Genomic DNA, 20796 nt, shown 5'->3' with positions numbered 1-20796 from the left:
GGTGGAAGGAGTAGAGGCCTTTTTAAGGATTTTAATGTGGAATTAGGAATGTCAGGCATTCTTCTCTTCTTATGCTATCTCCACAATCAAGTTTAGCGTTGCTCAAGACAATTGTGATTGGTTTAAAGAAATACAAACAAGCCAAAGTGCTTTATCCTCTATCGCAGAATAATAAGTTGGTGTAAAAACACCACATGGTCTCTTTATGTGAGAGTACCACAGAACCAAAAATCACTGTTTCCAGTGGAACTAGTGAAAAAAAAAAAACAAGCACTATGAATGATTTAGTTATTTATAGCATTATTGTTTCGTATGTCTTCATTTTATTATATTGTTTCACAATCCATATTTCATTCAAAACATAAAATAATGCAAACATTAAAATAAATGACCTCTCATTTTTCTCAGAACATTACTTACTCAAATCTTTTCCTCTTTATCTTCACCTTATTTTTACTTCCTTTCCACCCTCTGCACTTCTTCTCCTGGACTCACTGTCATGTCTATAGCCTCCCCTCACTCTCAGGATGTCTCCTGCTCCAGGGCCTGTGTGTGCTGCGATGCCAATGCTAGCGACAGCCTGTGGAGCGCCCCCTGGTGCTCGGGGAACTCCTCACACACACGGTGCATGATGGTGCTGGTAGTGTGCACACGCTCCATCTGGCTCTGTAGAGTCGCGTCGACAGATTCACTGGTGGACAAAGCTTGGTAGCTGCCCTCACACACTCCGTGCAGCTTCTTAGTGCGGCTCTGTAGAACCACTAGGCGGGCTAGGTTCTAGAGGGAGGGATGGATAAAGAATGAGTGTGGATACTCTTTGTGCTTTGAATTGTTGGACTAAACAGAAGCTATGACAACAATGAGAAGTTATTTCTGGCATTCTTGGTGAGTGGGAGTGGTTTCCATGAGTGCAAAGGCCATAAATCAAGAGTCATGGTGACTACATGACACAGGAAAAAAGGAACAATGGGTATGTATTTAACTACGACCCCAATTCCAATGAAGTTGGGATGTTGTGTAAAACGTAAATAAAAACAGAATACAATGATTCATAAATCCTTTTCAACCTATATGCAATTGAATACACTTCAAAGACTTGTGCCTCATAATGTGCCACACATTTTAAATGGGAGACAGGTCTGGACTGAGGGCTAGTACCTGCACTCTTTTACTACGAAGTCATGCTGTTGTAACACGTTCAGAATGTGTTTTGTCATTGTCTTGAAATAAGGAGGGACGTCCCTGAAAAAGACTATGCTTTGATGGCAGCATATGTTGCTCCAAAACCTGTATGAACTTCCAGCACTAATGGTTCCTTCACAGATGCACAAGTTACCCGTGATGCCATGGGCACCAACACATCCCCATACCATAACAGATGCTGGCTTTTGAACTCTGTGCTGAAAACATATCTGGATGGTGTTTTACCCCTCAGCCTGGAGCATGATTTCCAAAAACAATTTGAAATGGGGATTCACAGAACATTTTTACACTTTGTTTCTCGGTGCTATTGATATATGACTTTCACTTTGAATGGAAGAGTTTGACCTTACACTTGTAGATGTAGCAATGGACTATGTTAATTGACAATGTTTTTCAGTGTTCCTGAGCCCACATGGTAATATCCTTTACAGCATGATGTTGGTTTTTAATGCAGTTAATCGAAGGTCACAGGCATTCAATGTTGGTTTTCAGCCTTGCTGCTTACATGCAGAGATTTCTCCAGATTCTCTGAATCTTTTGAGGAAATTATGAACTGCAGATGATTAAATCCCTAAATTCCTTGCAATTGTACATTGAGAAACGTTCTTAAACTGTAGAACTATTTGCTCACTCAGTTGTTCACAAAGTGATGAACTTCGGCCCATCTTTGCTTGTGAACAACTGAGCCTTTCAGGGATCCTCCTTTTATACCATCATGACACTCACCTGTTTCCAATGAACCTGTTCACCTGTGGAATGTTCCAAACCGCTGGCATCCAAATTAAAATTTGGGAACATTTGCAAAAAAACAATGAAGTTTATTAGTTTGAACATTAAAATCTTGTCTTTGTAGTGTATTCAATTGAATACAGACCGAAAAGGATTCGCAAATCATTGTATTCCTTTTTTTTTTTACACAACGTTCTAACTAATTGGAATTGGGGTTGTGTTGTGCAGACCAATAAATTAGCCAAATAACATGACGTTTGACTGTTTTTTAAAACTCAAGTGTTTAAATTATATTAAAACTTAAAGTTCTACATAATTAAGGGCGTGGCGGCTTTGAGTGACAGACGGCTGCCATCTCATGAGGCTAATGTTAGCTGCTAGCTGCTTGGTGAAAATTGTTAAAGATTTGACCAAGCGGTGCTTAAGGCCTCCAGCCTGCTGTGACCCCCAGTGCTGCGGTTTGAATTTAATTTGTTACAGCCACTAAGTAACTTGGTCACCAGGCTGCCGCCCTCGGCCTTCCCCCCAAGCAAAATAGTCCTGCTCCCTTGTTAGCCTAGCTTATTAACCTTCGCTAGCTTGGTAGCTTCAAGACAGACTTTCTTCTTAGCCCATTTTTCTCAGTGTTCTAAGTTTAGAAATGTTCAACTCCGTAACCAAAGAAGTTTCCAAACGTGCAGCGCTCAGTGCACTGCTGGTGTTTGTAGCAGAGTGTAAATAGCGCTCCCATTGCAAAGAAAAAACAAACTGTCCTCAGGACAAAACATTTGGTAGACACACAATGCTACCAGTTAATCTAGAGATAATGAACAAGATTTTTTCCCCATTAACCACTAAATTGGTTGAAGACTACAGAAGGTAGAAATTTAGTTGAACAAGATTTTCTTTGGTTGACTCCAACCCTAAACGATAAAATGAATGAATGTGTTGTAATGAAATACACTTTACAGTTAGTGCTTCTTACCCTGTCTTTGGTGTCCTGGAGATTTTCGATGTCAGGGTCGAGGACATAATTGGTGCCGCAGAGTTCAACCAGCTGCTGCTTCTGCTGTGCAAGCCTGTTGCTCAGACTCACCTGGCTCTCCTGTAGCTCCCTGATCACCTGCTCAAACTCTACCACGTGCTGAAGATATACGTACTGCATATAAGATCATTGTGCAACATGCCTCAGGCACATATGCAGGTATGTAAAATCCCTGTCCCCTACCTTGTGTGTGTCCTGGATCTTGCGCTGTAGACCCTGTGTGATGCGGTTAAGCTCGCCCTTTGTAGACTGTTTGTGGGAAATGTGGACCATGGCCTCCCTGCGCAGGACGATGGTCTCCCTTCTCGCCACTGTTGCTTCACTCTCCTTCAGCAGACGCTCCTGCTGCTTCATCAGCTGGTTGAGTCGCACCTGCACAGACACACAGTACAAATTACCTTAGTAGCCGAGAAATTCTTTTTCGCTCACTCTTAATGTTTGCTTCACCTGAACCACATAGTATGGTATGCCGTTCTACCATAAAGACATAATACCTTATATGAGAAAGTATGAAAATGATAAATAAAAAATGAATATATATTGAAATTCTTTAAAATAATGTTGCTCCATACTTTTCTTCCATTCTCATGAATCAAATAAATCTTTATGTCTCTTATTCGTAAAATATTTCGCTACAAATAACTGTGAGTAACTATTACATAAGTAGTATAGACATAGATCAGTGGTTCCCAAGCCCAAGATCATTAAGAGACCATGTGATACAGCAAAGAAAATGAAGACATTATGTTGTTATATAGTTTTTGAGTTAATAACGTTGATTTAGGAGGAAGCTGATTTTCATCTAAAGTAAGTCATTACAGGAGGCGATCAATCTGTTATTTAGCTAATTGATCTGTGTGTGATCCTATTACTGTTACAACTAAGCTTGACCCTTTTTTTGGAGGCAGGAGAGACAAGAGGTGTAACGTCGGTTGTTATGTTCCAATGTCTGACCTAGAGCCCGTTTTTCACTCAGTTTGGTGCAGGAACTATTTTCTTTCTACTAAACCGTGCATCTCTGCTGTATCACCACGCAGAAGAAAGTGTACTAATCGACGAGAGGCTCATGCTGTATTTCAGCGTGAGTTGTAAACATTAATGTTAACGTTAGTTGGTGTAGTTCAGTTGAAAGAATAGTTCCTACATGGAACTGCTAACAATAGGTCTGTGGATTATCTGGAGTAACCTGGTCATGATTTCTGGGAAGAGATTTTGCTGTTGAGTTTTTTTAATATAAAATTAAAAATGTTTTGGCATGTTGAGTACCAAAACCTCAAGTGCTATCTAGTTCCATCATATTAAAGGGGAAGGCAGACACATCCACGGCTGATATCTCCAACATTGGGCAATTGACACCAAAACTATCTAGATATCTACAGGTACGAGGAAAATATGTATTTTTGATTTTAGGGTGAACTGTCCCTTAATCCTGTTGACTGTTCACTACAGCACAAATAGTGTCATTTAAAGAACAGTTTGCAATGTTTGTTTCTTCCAAAAGTATGCTTAAATTGTTGAAACATTTTTGCTGGATGTCCTAAAGATCGTACAGTTTATTGATTATAGGAGAGGTTAACAAAAGATCTCCAAGTCCTGACACAAACTACTGTTCAGAGAGCTACATCGCTGTGTTCACAAAGAGCTCTAAACATTTACTGCCTTAATGTACATACAGTACATTTATGCACATAGAAAGGCAAACAGCTGGAGGACAGCTCAATATCACCGTTTACTGTCTATGCATGTAATCATATTGTGTGCACTGTGTTTACCTCCATACGGTGTATCTCAGCCTTCATAATCTGGATGTCCCCCTGGCCCACCTCCAAGTCCACAGCTGAACGAGTCTCTTTAACAATCTGGGTCTTCTTCTCCCACAGCATAATCTGCCGCCTACCGCACACGCAAAACATGTGCACACAACAAAGGACACATGTAAAAAGGTTCCCAGTATGTATAGTATGAGCTGTTAATGTACAGTGGAAACAAAACCAGACTGGTGTGAGATGTGAATAACTGAATGATTCCATCCCAATATTGTGTATTAACATGCATGAATCACTATATTTAAAGAACTCAAATACCCTAGAATTGCATATAGGCAGCAATGATTCACAAGAGTAGGAATATATATTTCTGTTAAATAACTCATCAGGGAACACAATTCATCAAACTAAGTATGTGACTGACTCAGCTTCCACCAGACTGTTGAGGAGTCTCTCTTTTTCCTCCTGGGTTCTCTCGTGTTTCATCTGCATTTCAATAGACTCCCGCTCTGCCTCCTAAACACATTATAATCCTAATTAATAATCATTTACAATCAAAAACCGCAGAAAAGAACCACATGCAAGAGGATTTAAACAATCGTGCTGTGCCTTAAGCCTGTGAAGGAAGTCCGTCTCCATCAGTGTGTTCTCCTGCTCCAGTGTCTGGCTGAGCTGTCCTTTCTTGCTCAGCAGGGTGTTGAGCTTCACCAGGTCTCCTCTCAGCATCTTTGCATTCTTGTCCAGCTGCATCTCCTCGCGGTGCTCAACTTCAATCTGACCTGGTGGGGTTGAAGTTTAGGTTTAATAGCAGCTCATGTACTAGTGCAGGGGGAAGGACAGACAATATGAATTGTTTTACTATAAAAACAGTTTTTCAATAGATGGCAGGCTCATGGTGTTGAGTAAATAAAATTTCAGAAACGCTGTCGACTAGCTCATGATCATGAGTAGCCTACATGTAATTTACTGTCAACTGACTTTGACTGAATAACTTAGAGCTGTTCACTTATTTGTACATGATATGTGTGCTTCTTTATAAATATATTACGTACTCTCCAGGCGTATTTTCTTCTGCTGCATGCCAGTGAATTCTGTTTGCAGTTTGAGCAAGTCCTTGCTGTTAGCTTCTATCTCCTGGGTGAGTCCTACTAGAGTCCCCTGCCGTTTCATCCAGAGCTGCTGGTCACTCTTGATTTGCACTGCCAGCTCCTCGATCTGAAACATTAATGCATCTACACGGATTTGCAGAGGACTCAGGTCCTCATGCTGGAATGGAGAAACACAAATCACAAAGGCAACGTGTTATTTTTATATGTGATTATCAATATAGTTTCAAATGAACTTATATCCCATATAGACAACAGACAGCTTCCCCAGAATCTCTCACCCCAGTGCTGGCTGCAATTTGATAGATCTTTTTGTTATAGTTGGCAATGGTAGCCTGCTTCTGCCCGATGAGTGTAACAAAGGAAGAAATCTTAGTCTGGTTGGCTGTCAGCAGCTTGTTGTACTTTTCGATCTCTTCATCTAGCGCCTCCTGGGTAAGGGTCAGGCTTTCCAGATGTTGGCCAACCTCGCTGCTCTCCAGTCCTACCACCACTACATCATTCTCCAGCTGCCACAACTGAGAGATCTAAAGGAGAGGAAGAGACACAAATGTAGATAATTATATATCTTTAAACAGTGTTAATTTGCTGTTTTTATAATGTTCTTTAGAATATAATACTCTGTGCATTTTTGCCATCCTCTTCACCATTCATAAAGAAAACAAATGCCAGTAGATTACATTGCAGGAGTGAAACTTCATGAATGCTGGTATAAAAAAACAGGTGCTTTGCATCAATGGAGATATCAAGAGACTAAACTAAAACTACTATTTATTTAATATTACTAGAATTGTCTGTCAAGTTGCAATTTACATACATGTCTGCCCAGACCTACATAACAGGTCACAGTGATCTTTGAGTTCTAAAATCTAATCAGTTGATCCAAGTTCAAAATATGAAGACCCTCCAAGGGTTCCCGAGATATCGCAAGCATGTGACAGACAAACGGATCAACACACAGACAATTCGGCCATGGCTGTCGCCGATGTGTCAGAAATGCACTTAGCTTTGTGATCAATAAGTCATAACCAAAAATTACCAGGTTGCAAAAATTTAAAAAAGACTAATAAATGGGCTGTAAAAACAAGTGACAGCTCACAGATTTATTAAGACCTCCTTGTTGTTGTTCCTAACTGTTTAGAGGTGCATTGATAAATCGCTAGATTACTCTTAACTAAGACATGATTTTTCTATCTTTACCTTCTCCTTTTTGAGTGTGGCTATCCTGCTGGTGAGCCGTTGGGAGTACTTAGCAGCTTTGTTGTGGGTTAGCTTCTGCTGTATGTGGGTCATGATCTTGTCCTCAGTCTCCAGACGCACAGCACTCTCTTTCTCCAACTGCCTCCTCTGATCATTCACTTCAGCGTGGTAGGTGCTAGTTTCCTAGAACAATGCAGGGAAAGATTGAGTGGTATGGTTTCAGAGGGAAAAAGGAATGTACAAAGACATTGTGACTGGACACCTGTGTAGACAAATCAGGAGCAGAGCTGTGAAAACAGAAGCCTTTGCCCTCTAGCTACCTTAGAGAGCCTTGCCAGTGTGCGCTCTGTCTCCCTCATAGTGCGCAGACAGGTGCTGTAATGGGCCTGCAGAGCCTCTTGCAGGGCCTGCTTCTGACTGATCAGCTTTTTGGAGGTGTCAATGTCCATCTGGGACCAGTTCAGCTGCATAGTTAGTGTCTCATTTTGCTCCTGCTCGTCAGTGGTGGATCTCTTGTAACCTTCAATCTCTCTGTCCAGCAAGATGACCTGGTGCTCGACGGTGCTGAGGGAAACAAGGACAGCAGTATAGAATGAATCGCTGCATGCTTTTTCGTTTTGATACTTTCTTTTAAATTCTGAGGTTATTATTGTGTGTCCAACAAATATTGTATTTTAGTTTTTTACGTATTTGAAATTTTTACATCTTTGCTTTAGCCTGAAAAAGCAAACCAACAATTTAGCACTGCAGAGCGACACCGTCCCTAGGATGCTGCTAATGAAGCATGCCTCCTGCAAGAACAGTTAGTTAAATATATGTTTGGAATGCATTAGTCCATTTAAAGTGGATCAGTAGCATATTAACGTTCAGTCTTCCGTTGCCCCTATACTCACCGCACAGCCTCCTGCATTGCGCTGAAGGCCTCATCTCGTCTCCTCATGCCCAATAGGCTGCTGCTCCACTGCTGCAGCAGCTGTTTACGCGCAATCACCAAAGATTCCATTTCCATCTCAGCCTGCACTCAGACACAGGCTGTATTAGAAACTGCCTACAATATACGGTAGTATATAGTACAGTATGTACAATATGCAGTACGCACTGCATGCATGTATGTATGTATGTATGTATGTATGTATGTATGTATGTATGTATGTATGTATGTATGTATGTATGTATGTATGTATGTATGATGATGATGTTAAATCGCCAGGCTTAGCCACCTTTGGAAAGAGGTAGTGACCGTTGTGAAGGTTGCATTGTAGGAAGCAGCAAGCAAGGTCCGCTGTACTGTATACCGGAGATTTTTTCCAAATCAATACATCTTGGTATTTTTGGCATGCTGCATATTTTGCTTTTGTTTGCATACTGCATACTACATACTACATTTAGGCCATAACAGTAGGTACTGTTGGTATAGTAAGTAGTTTCTTATAACATGAGTGTCCACTCATGGGACTGCTGTTGTACAGTCACTTTACCGACACTAATAGAATATGCATAGTATATTAAATTGTATTTCATTCAACAATTGCAAAATATGTTGGTCTTAAAGGAATCAATGTATGACGACAACGACATACACTCTTATGTTTATTTTGTTGTTGCCTACAGCATATTATTTGTGTGAGACTGAGAAGTCAATACTGTACTGTCATAATAATCACAGATGCTATGTGTTGTCTTGTCTGTTGAAACCAAATTTCCATTATTGATTGGATTCATATATATAAACATAACATTTTTCAAAGCTGCACCAATCAGTATCTTTACATTACCATTAGATCTAATGTGTCACTTGTAGTGATAAATTCACAGAGAATGATCACCTGACGCTGCAACTCTACAGAGCCTTTAAGCATCTTTTTAGCTACTGTTTTGGTTTTCTGGACCACTTTTTCAGCGACAGGTCTGCTAGACTGAAACTCTGCGAATATTGTGTCCAGAAAATGTTGCTTTGTATCCACCGGATGCATAATTAAGCGAGTGTTTTGCTAACATGTTAACGTTCAATTTTAACTTTATTGTTATGTTTTCTTTACAGCTACGTACAACGTAGTATACCTGCTCCTAAGTCGGCAAAAAATATATTAAAGCTGCTTTAATCTTTACAAATTCCTTTCAATTAATTGCAAATGGTTGCATTATTAGGCAACTTAAAGGTGTATACTGTCTCGTGTCATAATATAGTGACCTCAGAGAAAGCCTCTTTGGCTGCCTGTGTCTCCTCTGCTTGAGCAACAGCCCGAGCCTCATACATGGCTATCTGCTGCGTCAGCCTCTCCTCGTCCTTTGTTAGACGCTCCACATACAAATCCTGATGACACAAGAGTATTTTCAATCAATAACAGTCAATTCATCAATGAAAATACAGTCAAAACTTGGAAACATCCAATGTTTGGCTTCTGCCTGTCCACCTGCTTCAATTTCTGCTCTTCAGCCTGGTTCTTCTCAGCTCCTGCTTTCCGCCTGGCATTCTTCATGGCTTTGACATTAGAGTGCAGATCTTCACTGACTCCTTGTGTGAAGACGAGATGCTGCATCAAGTTGTCTATGTCCGTCTGTAACTGGGACACTGTGGAGAACATACACAGGAGTTAACAATAAAAATGCAGTTTGGACACATAGACTGACACTGATACTGTCTTGCTGTTGCTGAAACATAATAATACTGTAAATCAAATGGACCAAACCCCAGGCTGCTTTCAATACAAACTTTATAGCTCTTAGACTTAAAAAAATATATAATTTTCTTATGTATAAATATTTTCTATTTATTTATTTTCTATTATATCTTGACTTTTGCACTGTTTACTGTTATGCACCAAATCATTAAGACAAATGCCTTGTATATGAAAATGTACTTGGCAATAAAACTGAATCTGCAGGCTTACTATGCAATATCAAGTATTACGTTTTAATTCAAATACATCAAGGTTTGACTGTAGTTTTTCTTCTGTGCAAATTCAAATTCTAACTCAAACCTAATTTAATTTAGGATATAGGATTATGTGTTTCAATCCAAATGGCTTCAACAAAGACAATCAATTTCTGGAACTGTATCAACTTTTTTTTGATATGCCAAATAAATCACATCAAACTGAGTGCCCATCATAAACAGAGCAAGTATGGTTACAATAGACTCAAACTCTACACTCTAGTTGGGTGTGTCTTTGCCTGAACATGGCTGAACGGACAAATGTCTGTTGCTGATTATTTCCAACGATGGTTTCAAGCATGAGAATCATGGATTACATATCATATAATCAATCATCTTAGATCTGTTCATTATAAAATATAATCCTGGATCAACACTCAGGCAAGACCACTGAATAGCAAGTCAGTCTCACCATTGGCTTTGGCTTTGGCGTCTTGGCTGGTCATTTTGGAAAACTGTCTCTTCATCTCCTCGAGCTGATCCTGTGCCTGCTGATGCTTGGCTTCAGCATGTGCCTTGGTATGATGATGGTCATCCAGTCTGGTCTGGAGTCTGGCCAGCTGCTCCTGAATCCTGAACATCTCAACGCCTACCTCGAGAATGTGGTTGTCATCTGCCTTCTCCAGTTCCAGCTGGGGCAGTGGGAGAGACAGCATGAATCAGAAAACTCATCATACTACCAGATTCTCAGACAGTTTCTGGTTTCCTTTTGTCATGCAAACACAGAGATTTTATTTCAGTTAGAGACTTTCGGTGATTTCATCAGTTTTTTTGTTACCACTGTGTATTCAAATATATATACACACTGTATCTAGGAACAAAAGATCAAAATATCTATCTCTTAAATGTGATTTCTGTACAGGTCAACAGCACCATCTTCTGGACATATCGAGAACCTATAGATGTAAAGTCAAAGAAACTTTACCTATGAGTACAGTATATGAACTACGTTTGCTTCTGCATGTCTTTCTGTGTATGTGAGTGACGATAGAGCAAGGTTGGGAAAAAACAAATTAAAAAAACCCTCTAAAAATATTTGATGTTGAACTTGACAGAAAGGTAGCCAACCTTTTCCTTTAGTCCCAGGTTGATCCTCTCCAGCTGTTTACTTAGTTGGCTGCTTAGAGCAGCTTGTTGCCTTCTGACCAGGGGCTATCAACAAAACAAACATGGCATCAATGACATGACAGTAGGCTGGATATCTAATATTTAGCAATTTACTATACTAATATATATATATGTATATATGTGACTAAAAACAAATTTACCTCTGTGCATACAGTGCCATGACACAGAGCTGGATATAAATCAACAAAGTATCCCTTTAAGCAGACTGTATATTTATTGGTAGCACTTAAATGTATCATTTAAGTGCTACCAATGCACCTAATATACTAATATAGTAGAATCACAGATGAGACATTGGCAACATTATTATATTTACGGAGCAGTAAGAATATATATATATATATTTCCATTTAATAGATATTGATTGCATCAACATTGCAGGAGAAGCTACAGACATGTTCAGAGTCAAGAACGATGAACTCGTCCTCCTCCTCGTCCTCTGGCAGTGGCTCCTGATCCTCCATGTCTTCTGATGTGTTAAAGTTTGAGAGGTGAAGTGTCAACTGCAACTGAGCAACATTTTCTTGCACTGAAACACAGAAAATAGACTTTAACAAATCTCAAATTTAAATGAGAAAATGTATAAATATTGCTGACTGATTATTAGTATTAGTATTATGTATTTGACTATGTCGCTTAAATGGATACATTTCTGTTTTTTCCTCTCTATCTACTGACGGTTTTGTTGTCATGTTATTCTCTTTATGCAAATATCTGTCTGATATAAAGCTTAAGTTAATGTAGGCAGTGTCATTTACAGCACAGTCAATTGCCCTGAGACAATACAGTTTCCTGTATTCAATCTAAATTAATTAAAAGGTAGCAATGGACCTATGAACTAAGGAATCCTAAGCAAACCAGCCTTAATTAAGTTTTACCCTACTTACTGTATAAATTTGTGCAGATTTCTGTGCTACACTTTTTTTAAATTTCCCTCAGGATAATAAATGGTATTGTATTGAACTGTGCTATGTTGTGTCATACTGTGTTGCTTTGTACTCAACTGGAAATCCCAAACAGGTTAAGTGTGTGACTGACCTGAATTTGTGGCTGCAGGGGAGTAGTCATCTGCACCACTGTGGTCAGGGTGAAACTGAGGGGTCGGGGCATCAGGCTCTGGTCCTGACTGATCCTGCGAGCCACACTGGGACACAGACAGACAGCATGTAAAGGACAGTCATTACATGTACATTACAGAAGCTGGCACATGTTTTCCCACAGGACTAACATTGTATGCAACAGTACACTAGGCTTAAACTTCAAGTTAACTTATATTATTTGCACCCAGTAACATAGACTATAAGTGCCTCATCCCAGCACCTGCACAACAGATGAAATATACTGTATATCACCATGTCTCCATAAGGGGTAGATGTACGAAGTGAAAATGAAACACTGAACAAAAGAAGTAGATTGACATGTCTTTACTCCTCAGATATCCCACCTCTTGAGCAGACGGGACAGTGTCTTCACAGTCATCTGCGGCTGTGTCACTACCCTGCTCAGTTTGGCCGGAGCTCTCCTCCCTTACCTCCTCCCCTCCTCCCTCATATCCAGGGCTCTGCATTGGACCTGTGATGAAGAACAAGAGGGCTGAAGATAGTTGGTAAACTTTTAAACACATAACGCAAGGTGTTAAGCTATTTTATTTTTTTAACTGGTATAACTACGTGAACCTACATAACAAATGACACACTGTATTCTATAATCGTACACTCTTTTGACTTGAATGTCACATTACGTATTTTGTAAAATTAACTGTTATATCAGAATTGAATGTAGATTGAATGTAATTTTGTATTTTGAAAATGAGGCTTATAATATAGAATCTATTGTTAACTTGATGATTTTATATGGTACATTTTATTTGCACAGATGAACAAAAATGAATGATTTATAATTTATGAACTCTAAGAAAAGTATTAAAGCTGTCAAAGTCTTGAATTTATTTAGAGAAGATTGTTATGTTATATATATATATATATATATATATATATATATATATATATATATATATATATTATGTTTTACTGAAACGTATTTATCCCCACGTTTATTTATTTTCCTTTTTTCAATTCCAATTTTATGTTGAGTACAGTTCTGAAGAACTTTACTTGAGTAATTCCACTTTATGCTACTTTTTACTACATTTATTTGGTAACTTTAGTTATAAAAAAGAACATAGGATATGCTATTTTCCCCAAGAACACTTGCAAACACGTCTTCCGTCGCTAACTTTACGTAGTAAAGGAAAAACAAGATCCCCAAAGCCAATAACACTACCGAAAGCTAACGTTAGCTTAACCGTAACTAGCCCTGGACCAAGGTTAGTTAGCGTACCAACCCCTGGAGCCCAGAGGGCCCAGAGTCATAATACACAGTTGCAATTGGAGGGCAGCTAACCTTAGCTAGTGAACAAATAATAATAAAAATACAGCGTCTAACTGAATAAAATATCAATTATATTTTCGCATAATTTTGACGAAATATACAGAACAAAAGCTTAACGTCAGTTACTCACCAACGTTAGCACTGTTACTGCCAAACCAGTGCAGCGGCGTTGCTAAGCAACCGTAAACATCCGTTGGAGGAGGAGGTGCACAGTGCAGATCAGATGATGTCATCAATTCAATGTGTGTGGATGTTTATTTCCCACTGGGAGGGTAATACTAAAAGCATTACCAGTAGTTAATGGCATCTAGTGTAGGCCTACCAAATCATTTGGGCTGCTTGTGTTTGTTAAGCTCCCAGTGAAGCAGGTATAGGCCACCGCCAATCACATTATGGTAGCCTACTGTAATGAGGTGACACTACATTATTCATTCATTCATCTCCCTCCTACTGAACTGCTTTGGTGGTTAGTGCTCTATTTACAGTGATGTACAATACAAAACACTATAGTTACACAATACTAGATCTCTCTCTCTCTCTCTCACACACACACACACACACACACACACACACACACACACACACACACACACACACACACACACACACACACACACACACACACACACACACACACACACACACACACACACACACACACACACACACACACACACACACACACACACACACACACACACACACACACACACACACACACACACACACACACACACACACACACACACACACACACACACACACACACACACACACACACACACACACACACACACACACACACACACACACACACACACACACACACACACACACACACACACACACACACACACACACACGCAATAATGCATACTAATTAAATCCATGACTTATTTTCTTATTAACGCACTAGAAACGGTCTCAGAATATCCAGAGAAGAAAAATTGAATCCAAAATCCAAAACAAAGCTTTCATGGATAGATTTATTTTTGCTATATAAATAAGGCAGATACACATACAGTAATCACTGAATTTGGCCTTACACTGACATAATCTTAAAAAGGCATTAATAATTCACAGATACAAATCATCTTCATATATCCTCAAAAATCTTATTTCATTCGGTTTATTCCAAAGAAGTAGACAAAAATACAACCATAACCCACCGCATAGACATTCAAAAACAAATACTTAACAAAAAGTAACCAATGCATAAAGGGCAAGACAATGATACAGTGAAATAATCATTTTTGTGTTACAGTGCTTTAGTATCCTCAGAGAGAAAACAAGGTAAGAAATCCTGTAAACCATGTTAATGCAGGTATTGTAGCGCATTTGTAAATATGACCTCACAATGCTACATCAATACAGGATGTGTACCTTTGAGTACAGATATGTGGCTCCATAGGCCTAATCAAAGGACCTTGGTTAAACTAGAAATATGACATGGTTAAAATGATATCTTCAGAAAGGGAACCTGTGGATAAAGCAATACATTCTTGGCAATAGATGTTCTGCTACTAACGTACCTTAACTTCATCCAATTGTTTTACAAACAGTATGGTGGGTAGAGTCTTTTTAAAGCACTGTGACATGCCAAAGTTGGTCACTTAGATTAACTTCCACCAATATCCCCACCTTCATCAATAACACAATAAAGTAGAAATGATGTATAGATAAATACACCACCTGGTACTCCCTACGAATGAATGACACGCCTGGAAAAAGATATGTTAGAGATGAGATAGAGTTTATCAGAAGACAACTTAAAATGTGTGCAATCATTTGCATACCACGGCCAAAATGTGACCGGGTCAAAACTGCTGTCATATAATACAATACATACATTCAATAGACGTGTTAGAGGTCTCGTACTTCTCATCAGACATACACTTTTATATAATATCTATACAGGATCATACTATAGTTCACCTTCATTGCACTTATTGTGTTTGTCATTAGTATGGAGTTTACATAGTGAATGACACTTTTCCTGGATAACGGATGTGCTCTTGGTCATTATTTCCATATAGACATGGATAAGGGCATCGATGGCATAAAAAAACGGGGTCTTGGCCAATGAAGGGTGGTGTGCAGGGTGTGGTCACGGCACAAATGAATACCTTCAACACCTTGTCAAAAAACCACTGACATAAAGCCACTGAAAAAGGGATAGATCAGATTTTCTGGAGTGGGGTTGTATGAGGTACTTTGTCAGTGTATTACACTACAGTAAATGGCAGTCAACACACCCCCAGTTTGGCAGGCAGGGGGACAGGCACAGAAGCTTAACATTGATGGCGTGCCGACCGCAATCTTGTGTGGGTAATACACTAACTATGGAAGTACCTCATGCAACCAACTTGGGAAAAAAAAAATCACAACCATCCCTTAGAGTTTTAATGTTTCATATTGTAAAGAAATCAAACATCAAGTATCTGAGCTCTGCCAATACACTTCTTTTAACCTTCTTACTCTGTTAATTCTCATCAATGGGAATGACAACTCCATCATACACTAATCAATTCACTATTAAACACCTCTAATTTCAACATACGATCATACTGTAAAACTCCACTTTCTGTATTTCTACTATAAAGGGGCTACCATGCTGTGTCTCACTGTCTAGCCATGGCAGAATCTTGTCATCTGCAGGCTGTAAGGTATCTGGTGAATGCTTCCACATCGTGTTCATAGGACATTATATACTTAAGGATCCCCATATATTCCTCTTATTAAATTAAACCAACCCAAATTCTGAGCCAAACATGACTCACTTCACATATCAGTCCCTATTCGATAGGTTCTTACAATTATATAAATCCTTCAAAACAAATCACCTTTTCCTCAAGCACAATAAATACTACGGAACAGAGCAGCAAGCAACAGTTTGTATTTAGTGTTTCCTTGGTCGACTCTACCTTGTTCCTCTAAATTTCGACAGGTTTCTTCTGTGTGAGAGAAAGAAACCCACTCGCTAAGGGAATGGATTTGGATTACGGTAGCATCTGACCTATCGACTTTGGCTCCGGTTCCCATTTTGAGACTTCATAAGCTCGAGGAAATACTGTAAACAATCTTCATGGCTGGCTGGTGCTGTCCTTCTCTGGCTGGGAAGGCTCTGGGTCCACTGTGAGGCTAACTAAGGGTCCGCCAGCTGTGCGCGGGTCCATTGCAGAATGCATGAGAGTCAGCCACACATCGTCCATGTTTGGCATTACAAAGATTTTCTAAAAGAGAAGAGACAATAATGAATAGACAGAGGGGTGGTACTAATAATAATGGGCAGTGTGCAAATGTTTAATCTAAAATGGATTTAATGTAACAATGTTGAATGTTATACAGTATATTAAGCATGTCCAAAGCTTCAAATAATGAGGTAATGTAAAAGTAATCCCTGTGAGCAAAACTCTCAGATCTCAGACTGTTCTGAACAGTTTCCAACTGTTTTTTCTACCCTCAGTTAGAGGTGACATCAATCTGTGCCAGATTCTTTAAATGGTCATCTGCTTTCAGGCACGCTACTGCAGTGATTACATTTTACATTACACTGCTTCATGTAGCTGCATCCTAACAGCAAGGAAAGCTGTAATCTTGTTGCTGAAACATGTTCAGTTGTGTAGTTTTTTTAGTTTAGAAGCCTTTATTGTTGATTTACAGTAGAAAGTGCTTCCATAATCCATTACAGTCCTCCCCGGTTGCAACAGACAGTACAAAAACAGCAAAAGCAGAGCAGAGATACAGAGATGCAGCCATGGGCAGTATGAGAAAAGTATGTGTTTTTTGAACATTAAAGCATGTAAACATGTTCTTATATACACAAAATACAAATTTGAACCTGAAAATTAGCAAAATATGTCTGCCTGTATTTAAGTGTATTCCGTCTGCATTTGTGTCACATAGTCAAATTTCAAAAACAAAAAACTGTGATGACCTGTCTGGTATGACCAGGTACTGTGTCTCTAGTTATAGAGCCTAAATGTAGTGTTTATCAATACCTGGAATTCCTGGTCCAGTTTTTTCTCTATCCAGTCAGTAACGTGAGCCAGAGTAACTTCTCTTTCTCCCAGTTTAGGTCGCGCCTTCAGTATCAGGTGAGGTGGCTTCCTAAAGCCATACCTACAGAAAAGATCACAACAATTAATGATTTACAGACAAGCACTATTAAGAGTTGACAAATGAACAAACAGGCCTTTTTCACAGCAGACATTTTGGCTTGTAATAGTAGGGAAAGCATAGTTGTAATTGATAACATTAAAAACAACAGCATCCCATTAGGTTTCCACATTAAAATCCTTAAAAAGGCATCTAGTTCTTCTAGCTCAGGGGTGGGCAATTCTGGTCCTGGAGAGCCACTGTCCTGCATGTTTTAGGTTTCTCTCTGCTCTAACACACCTGAGTCTAATGATGTGCTCGTTATCAAGCAGCTGGAGCTTGTCACAGTTTGATCATTGTTAGACTCAGGTGTGTTAGGGTAGGGAGAAACCTAAAACATGCAGGACAGTGGCTCTCCAGGACCAGAATTGCCTACCCCTGTTCTAGTTCATTCAACATTCCATAGAATATGAATATGCAACTTAGTTTTCCTGTTAGACACAAGTTGTGCATGCACTGGCAGCTTCAGGTTTCTACATCACATTTGTATAAGTTGAATATTAGACCAGGGTGATGTCACAAATCATGGTCGTAAGCCCACCCCTTAAAATAAGATTTTCAATGAGCACATAGAAACTTTCCACTTCTCATGTTAAATTTTGCATAAACATCATATTGCACAATGAAGATCAAACATTCAGCAGGAGGAACAAGAAGAAAAACATATTTTTAAGTGGAGGGGGACTTTAAGAATACATTTTTTAGGACCTTTCCAGGACATTTCAAGGATTTTTTTCTTGAGAATACAGGACAGCACTTGCTCACAAATGGTCATTTGGAAGCCTAGTACTGACATATTTAACACACTTGCAGTAGCAGAAAATATAGATGTGATGACCAAAGATTGCTGCAAGTTTGTTCCTGCCATGGGAGCCAAATTGAAAAGGGAGCATTCCAATTCATATCGTGCAGCCTGGCCTACCGACAAGTTGAGATTCAAGTAAACTGGAAAACTAGTCTCTAAATTTCCTGGTTTTCCATTACGTGCGGAAACCCAGATTTTTAAATGTCGTTTCTTTACGATGTTGAAAAACCAGTGGCCAAACTGCGTTAACTGCAACATTAACAGCATTTGGATGATGCTTTATGCTCTCATCTGTTATGTTGACTTTGTACTAAAGTGAGATGAGAAAGTACTTTGCAAGTATTAACTCACACAGGCTTCACCATGTAATTATTTCATATAGACTATTGAGTTATGTATTCATGGTGCACACTGGAAATCAAAATTAGAGAACAAGTTATTAATACTTGATTTATTCTGAAATAAGTTATTTTTATATTGTTCAGATTTTAATAGCATATCCGCTGTGGCTATACCACTGCTGTACTAGCATGTGTTTTTAAATAACCAAGGCACTTCAACAAAAACCTTTATTTTGTGAAAAAAAAGCAAAATTAGAGAACTCTTTCAGATCCCTCCCAGTTATTGGTGTTAATCTGCACCTGGTGACAATTGACTTAATTGTTGAACACACCCTATTTATCTGCAGCTCTCCTGGTTACTTTGTAATTTTTTGGACTGAAAGCCCACTCTGCAGTGACCAAACCTCTCATCAGCAGAAAGAAAAAAAAGGCTAGACTTGTCTTTGCTGAGGAGCATGTTGTGTGGACAGAGGAGAACTGGTCCAGAGTGACTTCAATGATGAGAGTACATTCAGTTTATTTGGGTCTGATGGGAAACATTATGTTGGGCGTAGGACTGGGGAAAGACTGAACCCAAAGTGTGTAAAGAAGTCAGTTAAATCTGGAGGAGGAAGTGCCATGGTTTGGGGATGTTTTCTGTGGCCTCTACACTTCCTATTCATTTTTTAATCCTATTGCCCTAAGAAAACATTGTTGAAATCTTCTCTGATACAATGGTTACTGTTCTCTAATTTTGCTTACTGTTTATTTTCTCACAAAATAAAGGTTTTTGTTGAAGTTCCTTGGTTATTTAAAAAAAAAACAAGTTAGTACAGCAGTGGTATAGCCACAGCGGATATTCCATCAAATTCTGAACATTATTATTCATTATTATTATATAAGTATTTATCATTTGTTCTCTAATTTTGATCTCCAGTGTATATCGTTATTGAAATATTAAATGGTATGGAATATTCTAGCCATATTGCCCAGCCTTAGTTCCAGGGTCCTGGTATTGTTTGTGTGCCTCCCTAACGTTACTTTCTGGGATACGTGATGGACCTGAGCCATCATTAATGAGATTTGTTTCACCTGTGCTTTTTCTTCTATGACATGTGATAAAGTCTGCTGTGAAAAAGATCTATTGATACAACACAGAGTATAGTCACCACCAGCAGGGGGCAGTGATGTATTAAACAGACATGCAGTTTTGGGTCAGAATGTTGATCACACATGAAGTACAGATATTATTCATGTGTGTGATTCTCATGAATGATATGTTATGGAGAAAATAAAAGTATGTAACTGCTAACTGTTGTAAGGAAACTGGCTAATTGAGAGTCATCGGAAAACACAACCGACTCTAAAATGGCTTTCAATCTGTAGGAGAATGCTATAAGGAAGATGTGAATATTCATCCCTCTGACAGACATTGAGATTGACTTTGCACAGCATTCCACATGTGAAGTAGAAGAGAAACAACAAGTACCATATCCTGTCAGTGGGTGGAGGTGGTATGTTGACAGCCAGCATTCCTCTGAGTTCCTGCAACTCCACTGTAAGCAGAAGGGGTGTGTTAGACACTTCCTCCATCTTCTTTTTGATGAACTCTGTTTCTGTGGCCTTCTGGAAGTATTTGGACTTGGTGATCTTGTCCACGAAGCGCATGATCTTGCTGGGTTTGTGGCCTCCAACCAAACTGTATCCAATAAAAGGAGGGTTAGAGTTCAATCCAAATACTGAAGCTGTACTGTACTTCAATGACAACTGATATTTTATATTATATATGTTTTAATAAATACCTAGCTATGCCTGCCAACATATTGTTGGCGGACAGTTGTCACAGTTCAAAACATTTTTAGGTCAGTACTTTTCTCGTCAGCCGTGACCTCCACTTTCCCTACTAGAAGGTCTTTTTCAAAGTTTATAACAAGAAAGCTTTTGTGTCCATGTTTTATCTTAATTTTTTATTACATATATGTTTTTATTATCATGACCTTTTCAAAGATGGAAACATAAACATTCTAAATG

At 39.0% G+C, this 20796-nt stretch overlaps 2 protein-coding genes across 4 annotated transcripts in view; both read right to left on the bottom strand.

The window, feature by feature from the left end:
- Positions 1–436: 436 nt before the first annotated feature.
- On the bottom strand, positions 437–12658 carry ccdc40 (coiled-coil domain 40 molecular ruler complex subunit; the record flags this gene model as incomplete). The annotated part of the gene is made up of 18 exons (XM_083926896.1): positions 437–777; positions 2897–3055; positions 3140–3328; positions 4729–4849; positions 5147–5238; positions 5332–5501; positions 5775–5988; positions 6110–6355; positions 7029–7211; positions 7349–7592; positions 7922–8043; positions 9220–9342; positions 9443–9600; positions 10376–10595; positions 11032–11115; positions 11487–11614; positions 12130–12244; positions 12536–12658. 18 exons carry the CDS (start codon positions 12656–12658, stop codon positions 523–525), a joined length of 2946 nt encoding a protein of 981 aa, XP_083783022.1. The 3' UTR covers positions 437–522.
- Positions 12659–14467: 1809 nt separating this feature from the next.
- The window catches only part of LOC310961622 (testis-expressed protein 2-like), a 40398-nt gene continuing 34069 nt past the window's right edge, over positions 14468–20796 (bottom strand). For all 3 annotated transcript variants that reach the window (XM_083933758.1, XM_083933757.1, XM_083933759.1), the window contains 3 exons: positions 20255–20464; positions 17484–17604; positions 14468–16715 (listed from right to left, as the gene is read on the bottom strand). In XM_083933758.1, the coding sequence (XP_083789884.1) occupies positions 16566–16715; positions 17484–17604; positions 20255–20464 (481 nt within the window). In that variant the 3' untranslated portion in view covers positions 14468–16565. The remainder of the gene's footprint in view (positions 16716–17483; positions 17605–20254; positions 20465–20796) is intronic.

The sequence above is a fragment of the Echiichthys vipera genome, assembly GCF_963691815.1.
Source record: "Echiichthys vipera genome assembly, chromosome: 2".
Lineage (NCBI taxonomy): Eukaryota > Metazoa > Chordata > Actinopteri > Perciformes > Trachinidae > Echiichthys > Echiichthys vipera.
This window is presented reverse-complemented; position numbering and strand designations above follow the sequence as displayed.